A 22852-nucleotide genomic window follows, 5' to 3' on the forward strand; every position below is an offset into this window, starting at 1 on the left:
GCTTGAGAAGTTTTATAGTGTAACTGAACTTTGAATATGCTTGTTATATAAAGGATCAGCCTGTCTTACTTTTCCTGATTTCAGGGACATTCCCAGAATACCTGACAGCACACATGCACAGCTGGAGTCCAGTAAGTTTCAATTGTGGGGTAGGAAAATCTTCTCTCTCTTTTATGTAAGCACAAATAGATTGAAAAATGTCATCTACAGTCAGCATAGCTCTTGTCTCTTTGTCCGTATTTGTCTCGATATGTCATCTTACTGTATTATCTATCTACTTTTGTTTAATAATAAACTATCAGAAGTCAGGATATTTTGATTTGTTTGACAATTGGTTATAAGCTTAGTATATTTTTGATTGAAGAGAAAAGCATAATTCTAACTAATGTACAAGAACATTCATAGTAATTTTTAATTTCCTGTTTTGTTGATTTGCATTTCAGTTGGACCTTATAAACTAAAAATGGGGATGAAATTATCTTTATTTACAACCTGAGAGATAGACACTTTGAAATCAGAATACTTCTTCTTTATTAGAAATATGCAGCACTCTTTGAATCAGCAAAAGCAGTATTTCATGTGGGGAAAAAGAAATTGTTCTTTGGCTTAGATCTGATAAGATGGATTTCAGCCTGGAGTTATTTTTTGTCATTATTTTAGAACTCTCTTATAATGGAAGCCATGAATAAATGTGGTGGCATAAACTTGATTATAATAATATGAAAAACTCCTTCAATAACTTTTCACTGATTAGCCAAGTCTTAAAATAAAATCCATTTTATGTTTTGTGAGATGTGGAATGTCTTTTGTATTTATAAAAAGACTTCATTTTTGCTCTATGTGTCAAAACTTGTGCTCTTGACAGTTTGCAGACCTTATAGATTTGAAATAAAATGCACAAAAAACATTACATGCATCTTGATGTTTCTGTAAAAATTAATTAAAAATTGATCTGATTGTACAAGATAATATGTGCCCTTCAGAAGACTGAATTCCTTTGGCCGCAGTAAAATAGTCAATGGGAAAAGTAACTTGACTATTTAGGAATTTTGGGCCTTCGACTTACTGACATAATTACAGTCAGAAATATTTTTTATTCTATATGCTTCAGATGACATTTTGCAGCTAGAATAAGCTTGAAAAGCTTTTGATTGCATCTGATCACCAAAAATTGAGTATCATTATTTTGTAATTTTGAATAGATATAAATGTGATATTTATCACAACTTTATTGTATGTTTGGTTATATTTGTACAATTTTTCTGTAAAGAAAAATGCATAAGTGCTACTATTTAAAAGTATTTTTATTTATAATTGCAGGTTCTAGTTCATTTGAATCTCAAAAAATGGACCGACCTTCTATTTCAGTGACTTCTCCTATGAGTCCTGGCATGTTAAGGGATGTTCCACAGTTCTTGTCTGGACAACTTTCAGTATGTAAACATTTCATTAATATTTGTGTTGTGCTTTTTGCAGCATATACAACTCTCACTGCGGAGCGCAAGCTACCTCTAACATAAATTTCTTGTTAAACTAGCTAAATTTTTTTGTTAATGCTAGATATCTCAGTGTAGGCAGAGCAGTTTCATAAGGACATGCCATTTTATTAGCTTTTGTAAATTTTCTATATGTTGAATTATACATATATGTATGTATATATACCTAGTAAGCTAGACTGGTAGACTCAAATTTTCATAAAGGCCTAATCTTGGCCTCCGGTTATGTTTGTGCCGTTGAGTGTACACACTTTTCAACTGTAACACTTACATGTACAGTTGGTAGATTTTATTACATGTGTGCTTGGACATTAATATTACCTATTTCTTATGCACTAGCGTTCATATATACCTTTCCCCAGATACCCCTTTGACTGTTTACTCTTTGTACCAGTGTTGCTTACTTTTGTTCTTCGCTCTGATTGAGAACAAAGTTCATTACCTGAATGTTTTCTTTAAAAGGGTAATTTTTTGTACTAAACTGAAGAACTTGGGTTTTGTATGCCTTTCTCTGTCATTTACAACTCCAAAGTGTGATTTTTCAAAAGTGCTCAGTTGTGGCCTGATACACGTTGAATCAAATGGAAGCAGTGCAAAACTGGTGTTAAACAAGTTTGAAAATGTCACATTCATATTTCTTCCAAGTTGTTTGTGTTAAGATAATGAGTGCACCATAAAAATATGCACAAATCTAAGCAGACGGTGTATAGGTTTCATAGAAATGGTTAATAGTATTGATAGAGGAGAGGAAGAAATATTTTTCTGTCTGTTCAGCAGCCATGTTGGCTCCATTTGCAATGCATGAGACTTCATTTGTTTTGCTCATCAGACCAGCCATCTATACTACATAATTTTTAATTTTCTGTAACTTTTGTACTTTACTACTTTGAAAGACTCAATTCTTTTGATAAATAGAAAACTAGAAATCTTGACTATAGAGTGCAGAATGCTTTGCCCTGCAATTACAATGACAAGGCAACATGGACATGAACTGTCATAATACACAGATTGAGGTTTCTGAGAACCAATTTAGTTTTATAAAACAGCAAAAATTGTTGATAGTGGAAACAGGGAGGAAAGACATCTATTATGGCTAAATCTCATAAGAGATTAGGCTGTCAGAAAGCTTTGATTCCTAGCTCCCAGCACGAAATTCAAGATCCAGAGTTAGGTGCTCAGACATCCAGTGCACAGAGACTGCGGAACGATGACCCAAATAGGAACCACACAGAACTGACTTCCTCACTTTCTCAGTTTTGGAAACAAAGTATTCAGGAGTTTAAGATTAGGATTTATTAGTAAAGTGAGTAAGTCTGTTGATTTTGTGGTTTGATAGGATATTGCAGTTTGAGATGAATAAGAATAGTATCAGGAGATTTAGAGGTGTATTCTAATTTACTAAGAATAACAGATTTCAAGGTTTTATTTCTCAGACTGGCATATAAATTCAGTGTTTAACTCAAGAAGGCATCATTCCTATTTTTAATTATTTTTTGTTTGTTTCAAGATGTACATGCCTTTATTAATAAGTTGATAGTATTTCTTTCCATCTAAGGAAAACAAATAATGTTAGGAGACATTTAAAGATCTTTCTTGTGTTTGTCCTCTTTGTATTCCCTTATATACTGTATGCAATCATATACAGTAATCCCTACTACACAGTATCCTTGTTTCCCTCAGTGAGCAGCGGATAGCTGAGAATGCACAGCTCCAGTTGACTGACAGTGAGGTCAGAAGAGCTCAGTAACTCTCTAAATTAAAGTCCCAATGTAGAAACCTAACATTAGTAGACGATTCAAAATTTGGACACCTATCTTACCTCACCAGCTAAAGAAAAGTTGTAAATAGCTGTATTTCATGTTGTCGTGTTAATGGCACGAGCCAGCTCCTGCTGCTGTTGCCTTAAGGCTTTGGGAGGCTAGTGCTAAATCTTTTACTTTGTGAGGAAGGGTGGTTGTCACAATGTCTGAAGATGGTTTGGATAGATAGCAACGTGGCACCTAACTGGGCACATTACAATGTGTAGACTAAAATATATCTTTAGAAAAAGACGACTTTAAGAGAACTGAAGTATTCTACAGGAAGAGTTTTTTTCAAACTAGTAAATATCTGTAGTGTCTTTTTGATCTGATACTTTAAGTTACTTTTGAAAAATCACAATTTTTTTGACTTTTCAAATTTGGCATTTTATGTGTCTTGAAGGTAGTGCAGTGAATAGTTTCTCCTTCACTTTTTAAAATTTTGGTTTCTCATAACTTTTTAAAGTTTTGAAATTTTGGAAGAGTCAGTGGAAAAAACCCCTCTTTATAGAGTTGGAGATGTTTTGAAAAATTAGAATGGACTGCGAGATTTTCTAATTTTGAACCTTTAGCAAAGGTGAAGTAATAGAGAAAAAAATGAATTTTAAAAATGTTCTGAAGTTCCAAAAAATATTTTAGTTTGAACACTAAAAAATGGATGAGCTTCTGTATTTTAATCATCTCTTTTCTGATAGAACAGTTGGTGAACACTCATTTGTTCCAAATAGCTGAGTAAGATGGAATGGAAGGAAATACTAAATTCCAATGTAGTTGGGGATGTGCTCTTTATGGTGAGTACCTAGGCAGGAGAACAACTGCAGAGCCCGGGCAGCAGATGCTGCTGTTCTTTGTGGAAGTGGTCAGTTGATGTTCTGGGTGATGGTGGATTATTCAGACAGCTGTGATGAGTCTGAGGGAATGGATGATAGGTAAGATTTTGGAGGTGTTTCCTGTATTTTTGGTACTTTTGGAAAATACCATGTAGTCCTGATGGGCCGTTGTTAGGGCAGCTGTGTGTAATAGGTTGTGAAATACAGGAGTTGTGGGCAGACGTGGAGATACCTACAGTTCGGGTGGAGGTCTGAAGTAATTGAATAAATACTTGGATAGATGCATCCTTATTCAGACAGCGCTACAGATCCTTCAAGGGTTTATATATTAATAGTGTTTTGGAACGTATTTCTTTATGTTCAGTATGGTCGCAGTTTAGCTGCAGTGACACCTCTCCATTATTCAGGGATGTTGTGTGTTCAGTCTTCCATGTTTTCCTTTGTGTTGACATTGGTCTGTTTTCTTCTGTTGAAGTTACGGTGACAGTCCACAGCAGGCTATATAGGATTTCCCATGAAGCAAACCATCTCACATAGCTAGGAAATCTTTCCATTAATAATTATTATGCCCAAATACATATTTAAACAAACAAATTGTGTGCAGCTACAGTAAACTATTGTGTATTATAATTTACTAAGGTATATAAATATTTTATCTGTGTTCTGCGTGTATTCTGTGCAGTTTATTTTATGGCTTTTTTGATCCACATTGTTCTTTCAGGGACATATCTGACTATTATTGCAATTATTGTTTTATTATTATTTGCTTTGTCTGGTTCCTGTTTCTGTGTTTTTTCACTGATTTGTTTTTTCCTTTAATATAATTTTGAAAAAGTCAGTATTCTTTGTGTGTTGGTGCTCTTTGCTTCATTACAGCATTCTGGCTACTTTTTCAATACTGCATGAAAAGTATGACTTGGAATGCTTTTGCAATAGTTAGGTTTAGAGGCTGATAACGTGACTAGAAGAATGTCTAAATGGATACAGGTATAAAATTACAATATTTCATTTTTGTACTGGTGGAAATTCTAACAGAAAAGGGATTCATTTATAAAATTAATCTATTTCCTTGTACAGCTGAACCCCAGAACCACTTCAGTAGATTTTCGATACATATTCAGTTTATAAAGCAATGAATATACAGGTATATTAATTATAGTTGTATTATCTGTAGCATATTATAAACTGGATGTTGTACATTGTGAAGGACAGAATATGTCGGCATACTGGGGGGTTGAGGTTAAGTATGAGACATGCTCCCCTTCCCCCTTTCACCTTTTCCTTTTCCCCTTTCTTTTCTCCTCTTTTTACCTCTACATTTACATTGCTGTTGCTCTAACATCAAAGCCTGGAAAGTTCTCGGTAGTGCACACAATGTGCCTTTTGCCCTCCATTTCCAAGGCAGACTACGGCAGGTGAGGGTCCTCGGTGCATAGGTGGAGATATTCTATCCCTTTTAGGATTGCGATATTCTGGAATATCTGTATTTCTCTTGTAATATGGTGCAGAAGCAAGCTGAAGCTCTACTTTTATTGTACGTGAGTAGGTCACATATTCTGGCACCCATACATTGGGCTATGCAGTACTGCCTGTGCGAGGTGGGGGGGGCAGTGTGCAGCTGCTGCACCTCGCAGAGCACAGGAGCACATCAGACAAAACCTGTGATCCATACTGTCAATTTTTTTTATATATCCTCTTGCTTTGGTGTGAGAACAGATTACTTCATAGATTTTGTGGAACAGATTTCTTCAGCATCTGTGCATGCCAAGTAAGCAAGGAGGGTGACAGAACCATCATCATACTGCCTGTCTCCTTTCTTTGGGCACATTTCTCAGGGAAGTGAATATTGAGTAGTAGCTTCTTCCCATCCCTTTGAAATAGATCAGTAATCTCAGGAAAACTGAGCAGGGAGGAAAGTAAAGGAGATTCGTCTGTCAGATTGCTGTGGATGTTGTGACGTACCCCCATGCTCCTGTTCCCTCCCTCACTGGCCCTCTGAGGGCCAACACGTGCTCCTGTTCCTGTCCATTCCCCATCCTCTGTACCCGTTCTGTGCCACTCCATTGGCTGTCTCCCTAAGCTGAAGATGGAGAGTGGTTGGAGTTTGTAGCTAGTCCAGGAATTTAGGAGTGTTGCCTGTACCAATGTAGTCTTGATGAGCCACTGGAAGGCACAAGGTTGCATGTGGTCTGGAGTGTTACATCACAAAAATAAGAGTTACAAGTGCATCTATGTGTGTAGTACAACTACTAAGTTTGCAAAAATGCTCTAGATCGCATTTCATGCAAGGGTTTTCTGTATATAATGTGTGTAATTTCTGTCATGATTGCTGGAGAATTGAAATACATTGATTGTACCTTCCCCCATGTAATGCTAGTACCAGATAGCCCTAACTTTCTTTTAATCATTTTTAAAGTATTTAGGAGAGCTTTTTGTAGAACTGCCTTTAAAAGTTGCAGAAAAGAGAAAACCTTTTACTTTATTTGCTTTACTCTAGAAAGCAACCAAAGCTGTCAGTGCGTGAACTGTTTCTGTCTCTGAATATGCATCTACGATCTTCCTGAAAGAGATGGTCAAGCTGAACTTGTTTCCTACCCCACTTTTAAATCACACTTTGCTGACCTGCTCCTTTTGTTAATGTTATTTCTAAACCTATTGTAAATGTTATCTGTAGACCTGTAAAGTGAAATCCTTGCTCCTGGGGAATCAGTGGCAAAATTCCTCCTGACTTCCCTAAGACCAGAATTTCCATCACAGGATTTTGATATGATTTGGTAACAGATTTGCAGATTTAATTTGTACATTGCATTAAAATACTTTGTGTTAGATAAATATGTCATTGGTGTAAAGCTGTGTTTAAAGTAATAGTTGTGTGTCTTTGTTTTTACTTTTGGTCTTTTAGTTTCCAGCGTGTTGTCCTTTTTGGTTTTGTTTTATTGCTTTTTCTTTAATTTTGCTTACCAGAGCCAAAGCCTTAGTAGAAGAACAACGCCTTTTGTTCCTAGGGTTCAGGTAAAGACTTCGTCTGCCTGACAGAAACTAAAGTTGTGTTATTTTCTTTTGTTTGTTATGGAAAATGCATAGTAGGAAAACGTTACATTATAGTCCGTTTTCCCATATTCTTAGTGTGTTGCTTTAAGCCATATTAACAAGTTTCATGTCATCTTGTGAGCAGCTTGTAAAATTATGCATGGGGATTAAAATATTAAATTAAAATTTAAAGAGACAAGTAGTTTTTGTTTGCAGTTTACTCAATATTAAACTCATACAGGTTTCGATAGTGATGATGGCTCTGCATCCCATATACAAAATGTGTGTACTGTTTAAGCAATAAATAATTTTGTGCTTGAGAACATTATATAAAGATGAATGTCTCTTTAAATCAGTCATTGTCATTACTTAACACATCCTTTTTTGCATTTTCCAAGTAATAGTAGCGCCTTGAGTGGAAGACAGGCAAAAAATTTGTACCTTGCTTAAAGAAACACATTTCTTGTGTATGAAACTTGGTTCTTGCATTTTAAACGTACATCAAAATGACCAAATCTCTATTTAAATAAAAAAATTCTGAATTCTGAAAAAATTCTGAATTCTTCCGTTGTGTTACTCAATTTATTTAGCTTTGGAATTCTGTTTAGGTACAAGTTGTTTGCCTTTTTTCATTAGGAAACTCCTAAGGTATTGTAGATTAATGCAAAAGTAGGTTTTACTAATATGTTACAGTGCTTATCTTGCTTCGCTGCATGCTTTTCAGTTTTTTGTAAATAGAATCTTATCTGCTTTTCTTACAAAATATCTTTATGGAGATGTTAATCTTTTGTCTGGGAGCTGTATAAATGTTTCTCTTGTTTGATCAATTGCTCAAGGAAAGATGTAAAGGATGATCTAAATGATCAGAATGAGATGACTAAATTTCATATTGAAATGGAAAGCAGATCATATATATATATTTATAAAGGAATTCTAAATAAGGCTGTAGGAAATGGATTGGTTATGACTCATATTTGATAAAGTACAATTTTTTTTCACAACATATTATTTCCTGAAAGTAGTCCTTACAGCTGCTTAAATGTAAATTCAAAGTAAAAATTCTAAGAAAAAAATTGAGATTAAAAAAGTAATGTCTTGATAGTAATGGTTTAGGTTAACCTATTACTATGTGCCACTGACATAAACTGGCTGTGTATTAAAAATTTAAAACATCCTTTAGCATGACTAAGAAAGTTGACTTCTGCTCATGGTAATGAAATCAGAGGGGTACAAATTCAACCACAAGTTGTTAAGTAGCTCATAAAGGTAAATATTGTATATGACATAAGTAGTCTTCTAATATTTATTTTCTTTTTAGATATGTGCAAAATAAATTCAGAAATGATATGACAATTGATTGTTCTGGTTTGCCTGGAACCTGCATGTTTCATGAAATACAGTAGTGTAGAAGTAACATAATGTAGTAGTTCCTTATTTTAATCACATTATATAAAATAAAGAAATAGACATCAAATTTTCAGTTCTACTTAGACTAATATCCTCTAATATAAAAAGAAAATATTACTTTGATCAAATGATTATGGTAGTCATTTAAGAAAATAAAACAAGTGTAATGCTTGATAGACAATATCCAGCAAGAGGTGAAAGTGTATGAGGCTTACTCTCTCACCTCTGGTTGGATTATTTTTGATATTGTAGATAAGAATTATCTTTAGCCCCAGTTTTGTTTCTGCCCAATGTCTGTGGAGTCATTGTGAATCTCTCTAACAGTTTTTTGCAGAGCTCAGTAACAGTCAGAGCTAAACATAATATTTGTGACAAGAGTTCCTGAAGAACTCAAACTTATGACCTTGGCAGCATCTTTACAACTAGACTGAAACAAAAGTCCATCTGCCCACTTTTAGTAGGGATGGCAGATAGTTTAAAATGGATTAATTTAAGATATGTTTACAACGCAGGCTGTAGAGAAGAACTGAAATTCTCCAGTGATCTTTAAGCAAGGGTATGAGAAGCAGTCCAGTAGCAGTGCAGGACTCTGGTTGCTTTTCGGCATGAGAATTCAGCTAACTTGGAGCTCTGAGCTGTTGTTTATGGTTGTCAGGCAGTATACGTTACTTTGTGGGCTGTGGTATAGCTGTGTCTGTAGAATTCCCTACAAGAATGAGGATCTCCAAACATTTCTGTTTATACCTATTTGTTTCATTGTTCTCAACAGGAAATGCGTATCTTTATTCTTGCTTACATCTTCTTTACTTGTTAGTCTGAAACTGATCCTGGTGATAAATGTCCCAGATTCTGCCAGAAGTTCCTCTGCCACACTTCTCTTCATGTCATTTCATTCATTTTCTAGCTCTCTTATCGCTGAATGATTTAGAAACTATTATTTTATTGGGAAGAAAAGCACTCCATTTCCTTTTTTTCCTACTGTGCACCCTTGTCCTGAACCTTTACTTACTCTGCAGTACTTGGAAAAGTGCATATTTATTTCCTGAACTTTCAGATTCAGTTTAGCATACCAGCAGTTTCCTAACTTCCAGAGGGTTACTTTGCAATATCTTTGTAAGGAACGATCTGTTCTTAAATTTGTGATTTCCATGCGGTACCTCTTTTTTACTTGGTGGGGTCCCCTTTTGAGCCAGAGCTGACATGAAACCACCGATTTTTTTCTAACTTCAACAATTTCAGACATCCTTTTTGCTTTAATACAGAACATCAGAATATTTGATAGTGTATAAAAATACATATATGCACGCATTTGGCATTATTGAAATCAAGATGAAGCCACTAAAAAAAAAATTTTTAAAAGAAGCCTAGATTAGGGCAGCCTAAATACCTCCATAATTTTCTGGCCTTCATATCCTAGAAGCTCTTCAATTTGACAGCCTTTTCTTGTATTTTTTCCAGCATATCAGACAGTAACTGAAGCAGAAAACAATAATAGTTTGGTTTAGCAACCCGCAGTAGTCAGGATTTGTTAGAGGTGTGTTTAACAACATCCGAAGCTCACCTCAGCTACGCCGAAGACTTTACCACCTCAGGGCAGTTTCTGCATCTGCATAAGCTTAAGTCCGAATAAAGTGATTGCTGTAAGCATTTTTCAAAATAAACTGGGAATTATTATTTACTTTTTTTTGCAACAGTAGATCCTGCTGGTGTATCTCTTGTTTCAGAATAATGCAAGAAAGAAAGAAAAGTAATATCTCAGTTTCAAGATATTACACTAATAAACAGCTAGGTAGCTCACATGAAACATCATAGTGAACAACAGCAGAACAAAACCGACTGGTCAGATGTCTCTCAAACCTAGTGATATTTGAGCAGGCTGTGGTGGTAGAAATCAAGCTGCAGGGCAGGCAGTATCTCCCAATGGCATAAGTTTTATCTCTTTTCCGTGAGTTTTGTGAAGTACCCCTTAAATAACAAATAAAGAAATAAAGTGTGGCATAGAATGAAAAATATTCTCTGTTTTTAAGTCTAAAGTTATTGCTTAAGATATGAGGTGCCGTTATGTACTGTACACAAAACCACATTAGAATTGCATAGTTAAGTAAACCATAAAGCATTTATGAGATAGGAATATAGGAAGTGGAAATAGTAATGTTTCCTATATTTTCTTAATTGATTTCCCTTTTGTATATATATTAGAGTATGGGTCCTAATTACATGATCACTTCTTTTCTAGAACTCTGACCTCAATCAGCGCTCCGAATAAAATTTCTAGTTAAGATAAGACCTAAAAGAAAAAGGATTAAATCTAGTAAACTGAATTTATGTGCTTAAAATAAGTCTGAGGTGCCTTGGGGAGGAGCTTAGACTTGTACAGTTGAAGGAAAGAACTAAGTACCTCAATATCTGCAGCGAGTGATCCAGCCCAAATAAACGACGCCTATCCCCATTAACTCTATCTGAAACTTAGGCTGCTCCAGAGGGTGAGTCAATTCTCCAGGGGGAGGTGTCTTCTGAGGCTACAGAGGACCAAATAGGAATACTAGATAGCTGTATCCTCACTCAGGATGCAGCACCAGCAGTCAACTTCTAGATACTGTTCTATGTGTAGGGGACTCATTCCAGAAACAAGACATCTGTAGTTTAAGTCCTGTTTTGACTGAAGAGGTAGAACCTGTCTCTCAGAAAAGTGCCTTTATTTAAAGTGCCTTTAAATGTTCTTTTCTTCTCTGGAGTATAAAGTCTCATCTGCAGCTGGGGTGTTGTGTGTCTGGGAATGTAAGTGTGTGGTGATAGCAAAGAAAGCTTAGTTTTAGCGTAGCAGATTCCAGACTTGTTACCCAAAATGTGTATTGATCTTGTATTAGATCGCTATTGGTTAAAAACCAGAAAGAATCCTATGAAGCTGGGACCAGACCCTCATGTCTTCTTCACCCTGATGACTGTCTTCATCACCTGAGTGCTGAAGAGTTCTTGTTTCTTGCACTCTGCATGGCAGGTATTCTTACCCGTAAGCCTGTCTCAAGGAGTGCAGCAGATGCACCACTCTGTGGATGACAGATCATCTCAAAATTTCAGGATGCATTGAGTTTAGATGCCTGTTTGCCTGAACGTAGATTACAATGGAAGTTTAGTCAAGAATTAGGTACATATGTGCCCAGGGAAGGAGCCTAGGCAAAGAAAGTGTTATGAGCATGTGTGTGGCAATTAAGTTTCTAGGACTTCAGCAACCAAGTGGAAAGATCTTTAGAAAGCATTCAAGTTACCCAGCTTTCTAAGTGAATTTTGGGTGGCTACTTTCTAAATTATCTAGGTTGACAAAGTCCTATTGAAGAAGTTTTTTACAGGTGTTAAGTTCCACATTAGCATCATCCAGCGTGGTTTTCCTGTGGTGTATTTTATGTGTTTTAATTTTAGTCTTCCCTTCATTTAGATCAGGATTGTATTGTCGCAGTTTCTTATATGTTCTAAGCTTTTAAAAGTGCAATTCCTACATGCGTTAAAAACTGCTGAATGGGGGGTTTGTAGATCGCTTGGTTAGTTAGCTGCTTAAGTCTTTCGGTGATGAGCATCACACCTGTACATTCTTGTGGGACTCTCACCCTGTGGATTGAATAATTAGATATTCCTCACTTTTTGGTGCTAGGGAACTTTTCTGCGTACTACTCAACAAAGCTATAAAAGAAAAAAATAATTTCCTCATCATCTTCTCTGTTACACATGTACTATTCCATGTTTATTTCACAACATAATATATATATATATATGTATATATATAATATTCTGTCAGGTGTGGTAGGATTGTCCTGCATTTATTGATTAAGAACTGAGAAACTACAATCAGAGTCTGAGACAACCAGGTTCTGTCCAGGCATAATACACACCTCAGACTTCAATTCCAACACTTTGCACAACAAATCAGGCTTCAGGGTCTCATGTCAGGCTTCCAGACAATGAAGCACATGCAATTTGTAAATACCCCTTGAAATGTTTCATGGGATCCACCCCTCAATACACAAGATCTGTGGGAAAGAGGAAGTGATGGAATCCAGTCCTCTTGGACTGTACCTGGCTGTCTTAAGTGGCTATCCTTTCCTTGTGAATAGAAAAGACAAGGTTCTTGTAGGAAAATACCATACCATACGAATACTGTCGTAATGCTTATGCACAGGAGAGTCAGAATTAGATCAGTCCTGTTCCCAAACTCATTTTCCATGTTCAGTATGCTAGTCTAACTCCTCGTTTCTCACTTTCCTTTCCAGTTTCCTGCCTTGACTTCTTGTCAGATTTTCTTCCATCCCAATCTCTCCATGCAATACATTTTGTGCCAGTTACAGAATGGCCGGTTCTTTTTTCAGCTCATTCCATTTCTCTCATTCAGTCTGGTTTTGCCGCTGTGTTCTTCTATGGTCTCTGACATTAGTGGCTCCATTCTTCCTGTGTTTCACCAAGAGGCATCCTGTATTCTCTACTTTCCCAGTAATTCTAAAGCAGTTTCTGATTTGTCCCTTCTTCCTTCTAACTCCATTAGAATGCAATCCTCTTCTCGCCTCCATGGGGTTCTTTGTCCATTTTCTCACTCCCAGTTTCTTCCTTTCTTCTCTTTGCATCCAAGTTAAATGACTTCTTGGGTTACAAGTGTCTGTGCTGTATATTGGAGTGCTAGCAGTGTGAACACAGAAGAGAGCCTTCTGGTCATAATTCTGCCTCCTGACCTTTCCTGTAACAAGCCAAATAGTAGGGAATTATAGGGAAAATATGTCTGTTATGTACAAGTTTTTCCATTTTTTTTTCAGAGCAACAAGAGAAAAGTAGAAGGTACAAGTCAATACAAATTTCAAGTTCTCGTTCCAAAACACAGATGTTAGAGCATCTCAAAGAAATGGTGTCAGGCATTTTAACTTTCTGCTTAGGGTCATTCTCCAAACATCTTCGCTGAAGTTTTCCTGCAAAAATCCAGTCTGAAACAAATATATCAAATATTTAACTTGAATATGAATGGATAATTCTGGTTATACTTTTGGCACCCATGGCTGGATTATCTCACCTTCACTCAGTCACAGTTTGTGATAGTGGCTGGATCACAAATACATTGCATTCTGCTTAAGCAAGGATAATTTTTCAAAAAAAAAACCCAAACAGATGAAGAAGGTTGTATTCAGTGCTACTCCCCTTGGGGTGTGGGACTAGTCAAGTATGTCCTTTGCTCAAGGACTCACGAGTAAGCCTGTGGGTGGATACATTTAGTGTCAGAGAATATTTAAGTTGACTTGCACTTCAGAGGTCATTAAAGCTTTGCTTTGGATTCTTAAAGTTGGTGCAAAGCTTTCTACTTATGATCTGTAGCTGTATGAAGATACTTAATAATCCAGATAATTCTCAGTTTAGAAAAAATACTGTCAAAGCCCCTTGCTTTGCAGAAATGTAGGAACAGCATCTAGAAGTCTCTTGAATAAGGATAATTTCTCTCACACAGTTTTCTGCTTTAGTAGACGTAGAGCTACCATTGGTAGCAGAAACCTATAAAGTCAGCAGCAGGGCTAACAGCGCGATAATAGAGGACGAGTATCCTCCCCTTTTTAATATGCATTCAAACATGGTTGGTGGCTATGGGAATTGCAAGATGTTGCAAAGTAAGGAGAAGTTCACTGCCACCATTGAATGAGTTGCTATCACTGAAGTATTAGGAATGGCAGAAAGCTAAATCAGCCTCTTGTCGGTGGGTCAAAAGTCTTCGGAACTGCATCAAGACCTTTCTTCAAGTGACTGATATGCTGGAGATGAGGACCTGTGACAGCAGATGGAGACCTTGTCTCTGAAATGATGCAAGATGGGCTCCACAGAAAGTGTCCCTTCCCCTAGTTATGTTTACCTTAGCTTGGGTATATTCATGCCTAAAGGTGCACTGCTTGGTTAGGTGTGGAGTTGGAGACTGTCCTCTTTGATTCCCTTAATTTCAGGGAGGGTCAGTGTTTCCTTTGAATGTCGTAGTTTGTCCTCTGTCTCAGGCAAACTCCCCATAAAGGAACCCATGTAATGACTCCCTGGCTATTTGGAAAGCTTTGTTTTGTCCTAACTGCACCATTTGCCCTTTCCATAATGAGTGCTCTAAAGTAGGTATATCTTCTCCTTGAGTAATGTATTTGCAGCTATAGTATTCAAACTGAAATAGCTAAATAGCAGCTTCTAATCCCTGTAGTAAAAAAGGATAGCAAACCAAGTCTAAGACTGATTAATAATAATTTCTACAGAGGAGTAATTGTAGTTTTTGCCTTGTTGTTGCTGAGTTGGACTATGAAGAGGGCTGGACTACTGAGCCTTCCTATCTGACAATTTCTGGAGAGCTTACATGATTTCAACATCAGTCTCGGCATCTTGAAAAACATTTAGAGATTTGAAGTGTTTATGGTCTTATCCCATAGTCTTTCCAGCACAACAGGATGTGAAAAATTCATTCATTCATTGTGCATAAACTCTTTAGAAACGTATATATATGAATACCATACATCAGTAATGCAAGTAATACAGTATCACTGCCAAGAAAGAATAATCCTAACCAGAGCACCATGTGAAAAACAATTAATGTGAAATAATGTACTTACTGTACAGGGTTTTTAAAAAAGAATAACTCCTGGTACTACTGAAGCTATTATAGTATTAATTTCTTTTTATGCTTTGTTATAAATACAAAGTAGAACATGATATTTTCTGTTTAAGTAAACAATATAAATAGAAGCTTATGAGTAAAATTAATTTTAAGGATTAATATGCTACTTCGTTATAGAAACGAGTTCACTAATTAATATTTTCTCATTACAGATAAAACTGTGGTATGACAAGGTTGGTCATCAGTTAATAGTGACAATATTGGGAGCAAAGGATCTTCCTTCAAGGGAAGATGGGAGGCCAAGGAATCCTTATGTTAAAATTTACTTTCTTCCAGACAGAAGGTAGGGTGAACACAAAGACAAGGAACATTTAAGAATTAGTTTGATACTCAGCTGGCACGCACAGCTGAGTGTACTGGTCATACATACACACAAAAATCTTACAGTTTGGAGTTTCTGTATTGAACATACTACGTTACAGCAATGTATCTTTGAATACTAAACACAAACTTGCTTTCACTGGGTATTTTATTAAATACTGAATAGAAAGGGAAAGGTAAACATATGTCATTGCATGGGGATCTGTTATTTGCAAAGAATGTTGTTAGTCTTTTTTAATGCCCTTATTTTCTATGACAGTTTTTCCTGCTTAGTGCAAAGAAAATGCTGCAAAGTTAGGTTCACGGATCTCTGAACTGATCAGTCCAGCAGTTTTGGCATCTGAAACCCACAGATTTCATATCACTGTATGAGTGAGTGAAGGCTGAAGGGGATTCAGTTGAGACTTCCCAGACGCACCTTGAAAACTTCCCCCAAAGCACAGGACTGGTATTAATCTGGACTGTCATTATATATGCATTTAGGGAAAATTAAACTGTGGTAGGAACCCTTATTCCTGCACAGCTCCTTCATTTTTAGAAAATTATTTTCTGCCATTTCCACTTAGGAAGGGGGAAGAACAGCAAAGGGGATAATGTGTTCTTCGGTTGATTTTTTTTAAGTTGATATTTCTTCAGATTGTGTCAGTAGGGGAAAATTTTTAGCTTGATTTTGTAGTGTATTAACAAAGTAATTCAAAGATTTAACCTGACTCAGTATATAAAATATTGATCATTGTATTGCTGAATCAGTAGAATAGGATGTAACTTTACAGTTTATATTTTTACATCCTTTGCTTTTCCAAATATCTAAATTGGGAAGATGTTAACTATATTCAGTACCAACTGACTTCAGCGGGAATTAAAGCTATTCAGTGTTCTGGAAGACACTGCTTTTCCACTTTTAATTGTGTACTGTATGTTGACAATAACGTTTTCTGTGACTGTATAATTTGCTGTATCATCGACGCCAAAGGTTTTTGGATGGATTGTCTTGGGCTCATCAGTATTTGAACTGCTGGACTAGATTCTTAGTTTATTCAAATTGATGTAGTGTGTTTGGAGATGCTGAAGCTGTGCTAAACTGAGAATCAGGTCTGCCTAAATTATCTTATCTGCTTTTTCAAGACTAATAAAGCTACCAAAAATATCTGTGTTCAGAATGCTTCACAGTGTAAGTTGTAATAACTAAAAACACATAGAAGAAAAATATTTAATTACTTTCAAGTATACATATACAAAAAGTTACATAACATGAAATTTTATTATGCTATACTGATGCTTCCCATTTATGTAAAGTATTCAGAACTTTTTCTTTAATTATTATATTTGTTTCCTATCATTTATATAAGAATCAGTATTTTGTCTTATTGAATTGTGGGTTTTTTCCACAAATTAATTTTCCTTTCCTTAAAAATAAAAGCTAAGTAAGCAACAATAGATTTCTTGTGTAGTTGAAGGAAACATGCTAGAGGTAAAATACACTTAAATAAGTCAAGCATTCAATTAGATGAAGATACTGAACTCTCTTTGATTAAACAAATTTCGTTGGAAAAACCTGTCCAATATAACTTATTTCAGTTCTCAAGGGTGAACAAATCTTTAGTATAATAGAAATAACTACATTATTTAACTATGTGTCTAAAAGTATTATTTCTCAGTTAATATTTTGGTGCAGCTTCTAAGTAACAGTTCAGAAATGCAATAACTATATTACAGTTGCAAACAGACAGTATCTGCATTGCCATATTAAAAAATCCACATGAATTATTATCACAGCTACATTATGCAGCAATCAGCAGGTTTAAAATTAAGCATTGTTGTGAGAAGTCTTATCAGTATTCTCAGTTGAAGGACCGTGGGTGTTTTCCAGCGAAACTTGTTTCCATCAGAAAAACCCTAATTCTTTCAAGCAGAAGTATTCTGGAAAACACATTGCTTTCAACAAAACCCAGGAGCCAAAGCCAGGAGTTCCATGGTAGCTTTGCCTGGAGTCCTCACTGGGCTCGGAAACATAAGGCCAGCCTTGTTGTTGAGATCCACCTTCAACCTGGGTGGATCCTTGGGGTGACCCAAAGGATTTCAGGAGCTGTTTTGATAACACTGTTCCTTCCAGTGTTGCTGTAAAAAGACATGTAACTCGTTCTCTGGGCTTCTGGTTCCCCAGCTGTGCAGCCCTTAGTCAGGAAAACCCTACAGAGAAGGCCCTGCACTGCATGCTGCTCCTTGACCGTTCCTTCATGTGGGCCAGCTGCTCTGTCCTACTCTGCAGTTTAAGAGTCAGCTGCTGTAGGACTGGAAGCTCGAGTGAACCAGCTGGCTCGTTTATCTGAAATGCAGATTTTTGCTATGCCCAGTGTTGTCTGTATACATGTTCTCCTGTCAGACTGTGCCTCGTGGAAATCCCATTTATAGAAGTATATTTTACTTTATAAAATGCTATTTCCAAGCACATTAAAGCATTTCTGTTTTTCAGGAAAATTCTTAAAATTGGAATTGGCACATGAACTGGAAATTACCTAACTTTAGTTTTTAATATGAAGTTACGGATTATCCTGAATGTATGTGCTGAACTTTATTTTATCATAAAGGAATAAATCCTGACATAGATTGTAGTGCCCATAATACTACAAAATGTAGTACTGATTTAAGATTTCCTGCTTTCCATGATGTACTTATTACAGTATAATGGTCTATTGAACATTTTTAATATTAATTGTTTTTTGCAGCGATAAAAATAAAAGAAGAACAAAAACAGTAAAGAAAACATTGGAACCTAAGTGGAATCAGACATTCATTTATTCCCCAGTTCATCGGAGAGAGTTTAGAGAACGAATGTTAGAAATTACTCTTTGGGACCAAGCACGAGTTCGAGAGGAAGAAAGTGAATTTTTAGGAGAGGTATACAATTATTGGTAGTTATTATAAAATACAGTTGCTCACATATTCATGTCTAGATATAGTATTTTTGAAAAAAATATTAAATATAGCAAAGCAAAACTGTTTTAAATTGTTTTATTTGTCCTTATTTCACTTAGTAGTAAACAAATAATGATCTTGCACTTTTCACATAGTACTGATGGTTTCTCAATTTCTTTTACAATTGTTTGTTAAAATCCGTATTATCTGTAGTTGTATTTTACCAAAATGTTGGAATTTTGCTGACTAAGTTGCTACAAGATATTTGAATACTGTCAAGGTTGTCATAAGATAATAAAGGTTTTGTGAAAGATTTTTGGTATATTTAGTGTTGTAAAAGGCACGGGTACTACTTTCATATTAAATGCTAGATTTTTATAAAACTTCAGACAAAATCCTTAACAATAAGAGAACAATGGAATAAAATTTATGAACATACATATTTTAGAATATTCTGTTATGTAATGCTTTCCTACTTTTAACCACTTTTTCTTTTTTAGATTCTTATCGAGTTAGAGACAGCATTACTAGATGATGAACCTCACTGGTACAAACTTCAAACACATGATGTCTCTTCATTGCCACTTCCCCATCCCTCACCATATTTGCCACGCAGACAACTCCATGGCGAGAGTCCCACACGGAGGTTACAAAGTAGGTTGTTAGTTTTACACACCGTGTATAGTTAACTTGAATCAATGTGTAAAGTGTACTGAGTTATTGTAGATGGGAAGCCGACAGAATTTGTGTGTTCATTTGTAGCTGTTATGAATTAGGTCGTTTATTGATGAAAGTCTGACATGCTACAAATGGTAGTACTGAACACTGTGCAATACACCGTTTTTTTCTTGTGAGACTACCTAGTTCAGATTCTGAGCTTGAGCAAATTATCTTAGTCTTTTGCAATGTGCTGTTTTTATCTTGAAGTCCTGTCTTCTATATTATGTTTATCATTTCATTGTTTAACCAAAAGTAAATGTTCAATACCTTTCTCTTTAGCTCATACTTCTTAAAAATAAAGCGACCTCTTCATAACATCCTATATAGCTAAATTAATACCATGGCCTGCCTTGTTTTGATACTCTTTTACGTGGTTACATTCACAAATGGAATTTTTCTTAAAATTCTATTTTGTAGAGTTTCATGTACTTGATTCACAGTAGTTTGATGTTATCAGTAGATATTTTGAAAATAGAGTATGTACAATATGCTAACAAAAACAGATGCATAAGAATAAGACAGTAAAGGGTGAAAATCTGTTTTCTTAATACTTCGTTGTTTCTCTAGTTTAACTGCTCAGTACTGTCAGTGATATAAAGCTATCCTTCACTGAATTAACCTCATGAAATATCAATTGAGGCTGGTATAAAAAAACCCTAAACCCCCCAACAAGCTGAAACCTATTTCTAAGAATTCTTTGGGTTTTTTTGAGTCACTGTATGTGGGTGTGTGTGTGAATGTTACGCACAAACTCACAGAAACATATGCCTGTGTAGCCACCCAAATAAGCTTGGATATTTCTTATGTGTATTCTCTATTAACTAATCCCTTGTATATAAGTATTTCAAGTAGTTGACAGTATTTGTGTCTGTGCACTGGATCGTGAGGATTAAAATGCTCCATATCATAATATTCTGAGATAGATACATTAACAGAGTTAGAGTGTGTAGCCTTCAAGCTGTAAGATTATACTTATCCACAAAAGAAGAAATGATAGTTAACAGATAAGGAGTTCTGTTTCAATTCAGTCCTCTTCAGTCTTCTCAAGTACCATGACTGTTGTTACAGTGATGTTTTAAAATTATTTTTCTTCCATAGAATCATTTAGGTTGGAAAAGACCCTTAAGATCATCGAGTCCAACCGTTAACTTAGCACTGCCAAGTCCACTACTAAAACGTCCCTAAGCACCACATCCTCATGTCTTTTAAATACCTCTGAGGATGGTGACTCAACCACTTCCCTGGGTAGCCTGTTCCAATGTTTGATAACCCTTTCAGTGAAGAAATTTTTCCTAATATTGAATCTAAACCTCCCCTGGTGCAATTTGAGGCCATTTCCTCTTGTCCTGTCAGTTGTTACTTGGGAAAAGAAACCAACCCCCACCTCCCTACCCTTTCAGGTAGTTGTAGCGAGTGTTAAGGTCTCTCCCCAGCCTGTTTTTCCCCAGGCTAAACAATCCCAGCTCGCTCAGCTGCTCCTCGTAAGACTTGTTCTCAAGGCCCTTCACCAACTGTGTTGCCCTTCTTTGGACATGCTCCAGCACCTCAGTGTCTTTCTTGTAGCGAGGGGCCCAAAAATGAACGTAGTACTCAAGGTGCATCGTGTTTTCTGCCGTCTGGTAACACATTTTAGGAAGCTAGGTTTTCCATGTAAAATTTCTTTTGCAACCAAGTGGAAATCTCAGAATCTGCTTGTATGTGAATCATAGAATAGAATCATAGAATACTTCAAGTTGGAAGGGACCTTTAAAGGTCATCTAGTCCAACCCTCCCTGATATGAGCAGGAATGTCTTCAACTGGACCAGGTTGCTCAAAGCCCCATGCAACCTGACCGTGAATATTTCAAGGGAAGGGGCATCTAACACATCTCTGGGCAACCTGTTCCAGTGTTTTACCACCTTCATTGTAAAAAATTTATTCCTTTGTCTATATCTACCCTTTTTTAGTTTAAAACCATTGCCCAAATGGGGCAGCAAGGGGCAAAAACCCAAAACTTTTCAAGCTTGTCCAGGTCCCTCTGTATGGCATCGTGTCCCTCAGGCATGTCAACCACACCACTCATCTTGGTGTCGTCTGCAAACTTGCTGAGGGTGCACTTGATCCTACTGTCTATGTTGATTAATATATTAAACAGTACTGGTCCCAGTATGGACCCCTGAGGGACACCAGTTGTCACCAGTCTCCACCTGGACATTGAGCTGTTGACCACTACCCTCTGGATGTGACCATCCAACCAATTCCTCATCCACTGAACAATCCACCCAATTCCTCATCCACTGAACAATCCACCCATCAAATCCATATCTCTCCAATTTAGAGAGATGGATATTGTGGGGGGCCATGTGAAAGGCCTTACATAAGTCCAGACAGATGTCATTCGTAGCTCTTCCCTTGTCTACTGCTGTAGGCATTCCATCATAGAAGGCCAATAAGTTGGTCAGGCAGGACTTGCCCTTGGGGAAGCCATGCTGGCTGTCTCGAATGACCTCCCTGTCCTCCATGTGCCTTAGCATAGCTTCTAGGAGGATCTGTTCCATGATCTTCCCAGGTACAGAGGTGAGGCTGACAGGTAGCTCCCAGGGTCCTTCTTTATACCCTTTTTAAAAATGGGTGCAATGTTTCTCTTTTTCCAGTCACTGGGAAATTCACCTGACTGCTATGACTTTTCAACTGTCATGGAGAGTAGCTTGGCAAGTGCATCAGCCAATTCCCTCAGGACTCTGGAATGCATCTCATCAGATCCCATAGACTTTTGTATGTTCAGGTCCACCTGAGGAGGTGGTCGTGAACCTGAATCTCTCTTACAGTGGGAGGGACTTTTCTCCCACATTCTCCGTCTTGTAGTCCATCCGCTTGAGAGTTTGGGGGAGAGAGGTTGCCAGTGAAGACTGAGGCAAAAATGTAGTTGAGTACCTCAGCCTTCTTGTTCATTCGTACCAGTTTGCCAGTCTTGCTTATTGGGGGAGTATGCTTGCTTTGACCTTCCTTTTCTGGCTGACATACCTGTAGAAGCCCTTCTTATTATTCTTTGCATTCCTTGCCAAGTTCAGCTGCAGCTGCGCGTTGGCCTTCCTGACCCCATCCCTACACTACCAGGCAGCGTCCCTATAGTCTTCCCAGGACACCTGTCCCTGCTTCCACTGCCTGTGCATTTCCTTCTTGCGCTTTAGTTTGATGAGCAGGTCCAATCTGGACATCACTGATTAGCTCACTTGCATTGGTGACTAAGAGGTCCAGTATTGCAATCCCTCTGTTAGGGTTGTCGATTACCTGGCTTAAGAAGTTATCCTCCATGCACTTCAGGAGTCTCCTGGATTACCTGCAGCTCTCCATGCTACTTTTCCAGCAGATGTCAGGCTGGTTGAAGCTCCCAAGCAAGGACGAGAGCCTGCAAGCACGATGCCTCCTGTAGTTGGAGTAAGAAGGCTTCATCAATAGGCTCCCCTTGATCAGGCAGCCTGTAGTAGACACCAACCACGAGGTTCCCTTCGTTGCCTCGATCTCTAATTCTTACCCATAAGCTTTCAGCCTGCTTGTGGCTATTCTTCAGAGAGAGCTCTTCACACTCTATCCATTTCTTGATGTAGAGGGCAATGCCTCCCCCCCTCCTTCCTCACTGTCCCTTCTGAACAGCCTGTAGCCATTGATAGCCGCACTCCAGTCAT

The 22852-nt window shown here is 37.1% G+C and overlaps 1 protein-coding gene across 50 annotated transcripts in view; it reads left to right on the forward strand.

The window, feature by feature from the left end:
* RIMS2 (regulating synaptic membrane exocytosis 2) overlaps positions 1-22852 on the forward strand; it is a 493643-nt gene that overhangs the window by 266719 nt on the left and 204072 nt on the right. For 40 of the 50 annotated variants that reach the window (XM_063327352.1, XM_063327327.1, XM_063327332.1 and 37 more), the window contains 6 exons: positions 85-131; positions 1321-1433; positions 7090-7137; positions 15382-15512; positions 18277-18448; positions 18967-19120. In XM_063327352.1, coding sequence (XP_063183422.1) covers positions 85-131; positions 1321-1433; positions 7090-7137; positions 15382-15512; positions 18277-18448; positions 18967-19120 — 665 coding nt within the window. The remainder of the gene's footprint in view (positions 1-84; positions 132-1320; positions 1434-7089; positions 7138-15381; positions 15513-18276; positions 18449-18966; positions 19121-22852) is intronic. The other 10 variants (XM_063327357.1, XM_063327378.1, XM_063327368.1 and 7 more) reach the window with 1 other exon arrangement.

Source organism: Chroicocephalus ridibundus, chromosome 2, assembly GCF_963924245.1.
Source record: "Chroicocephalus ridibundus chromosome 2, bChrRid1.1, whole genome shotgun sequence".
Taxonomy (NCBI): Eukaryota; Metazoa; Chordata; class Aves; order Charadriiformes; family Laridae; genus Chroicocephalus; species Chroicocephalus ridibundus.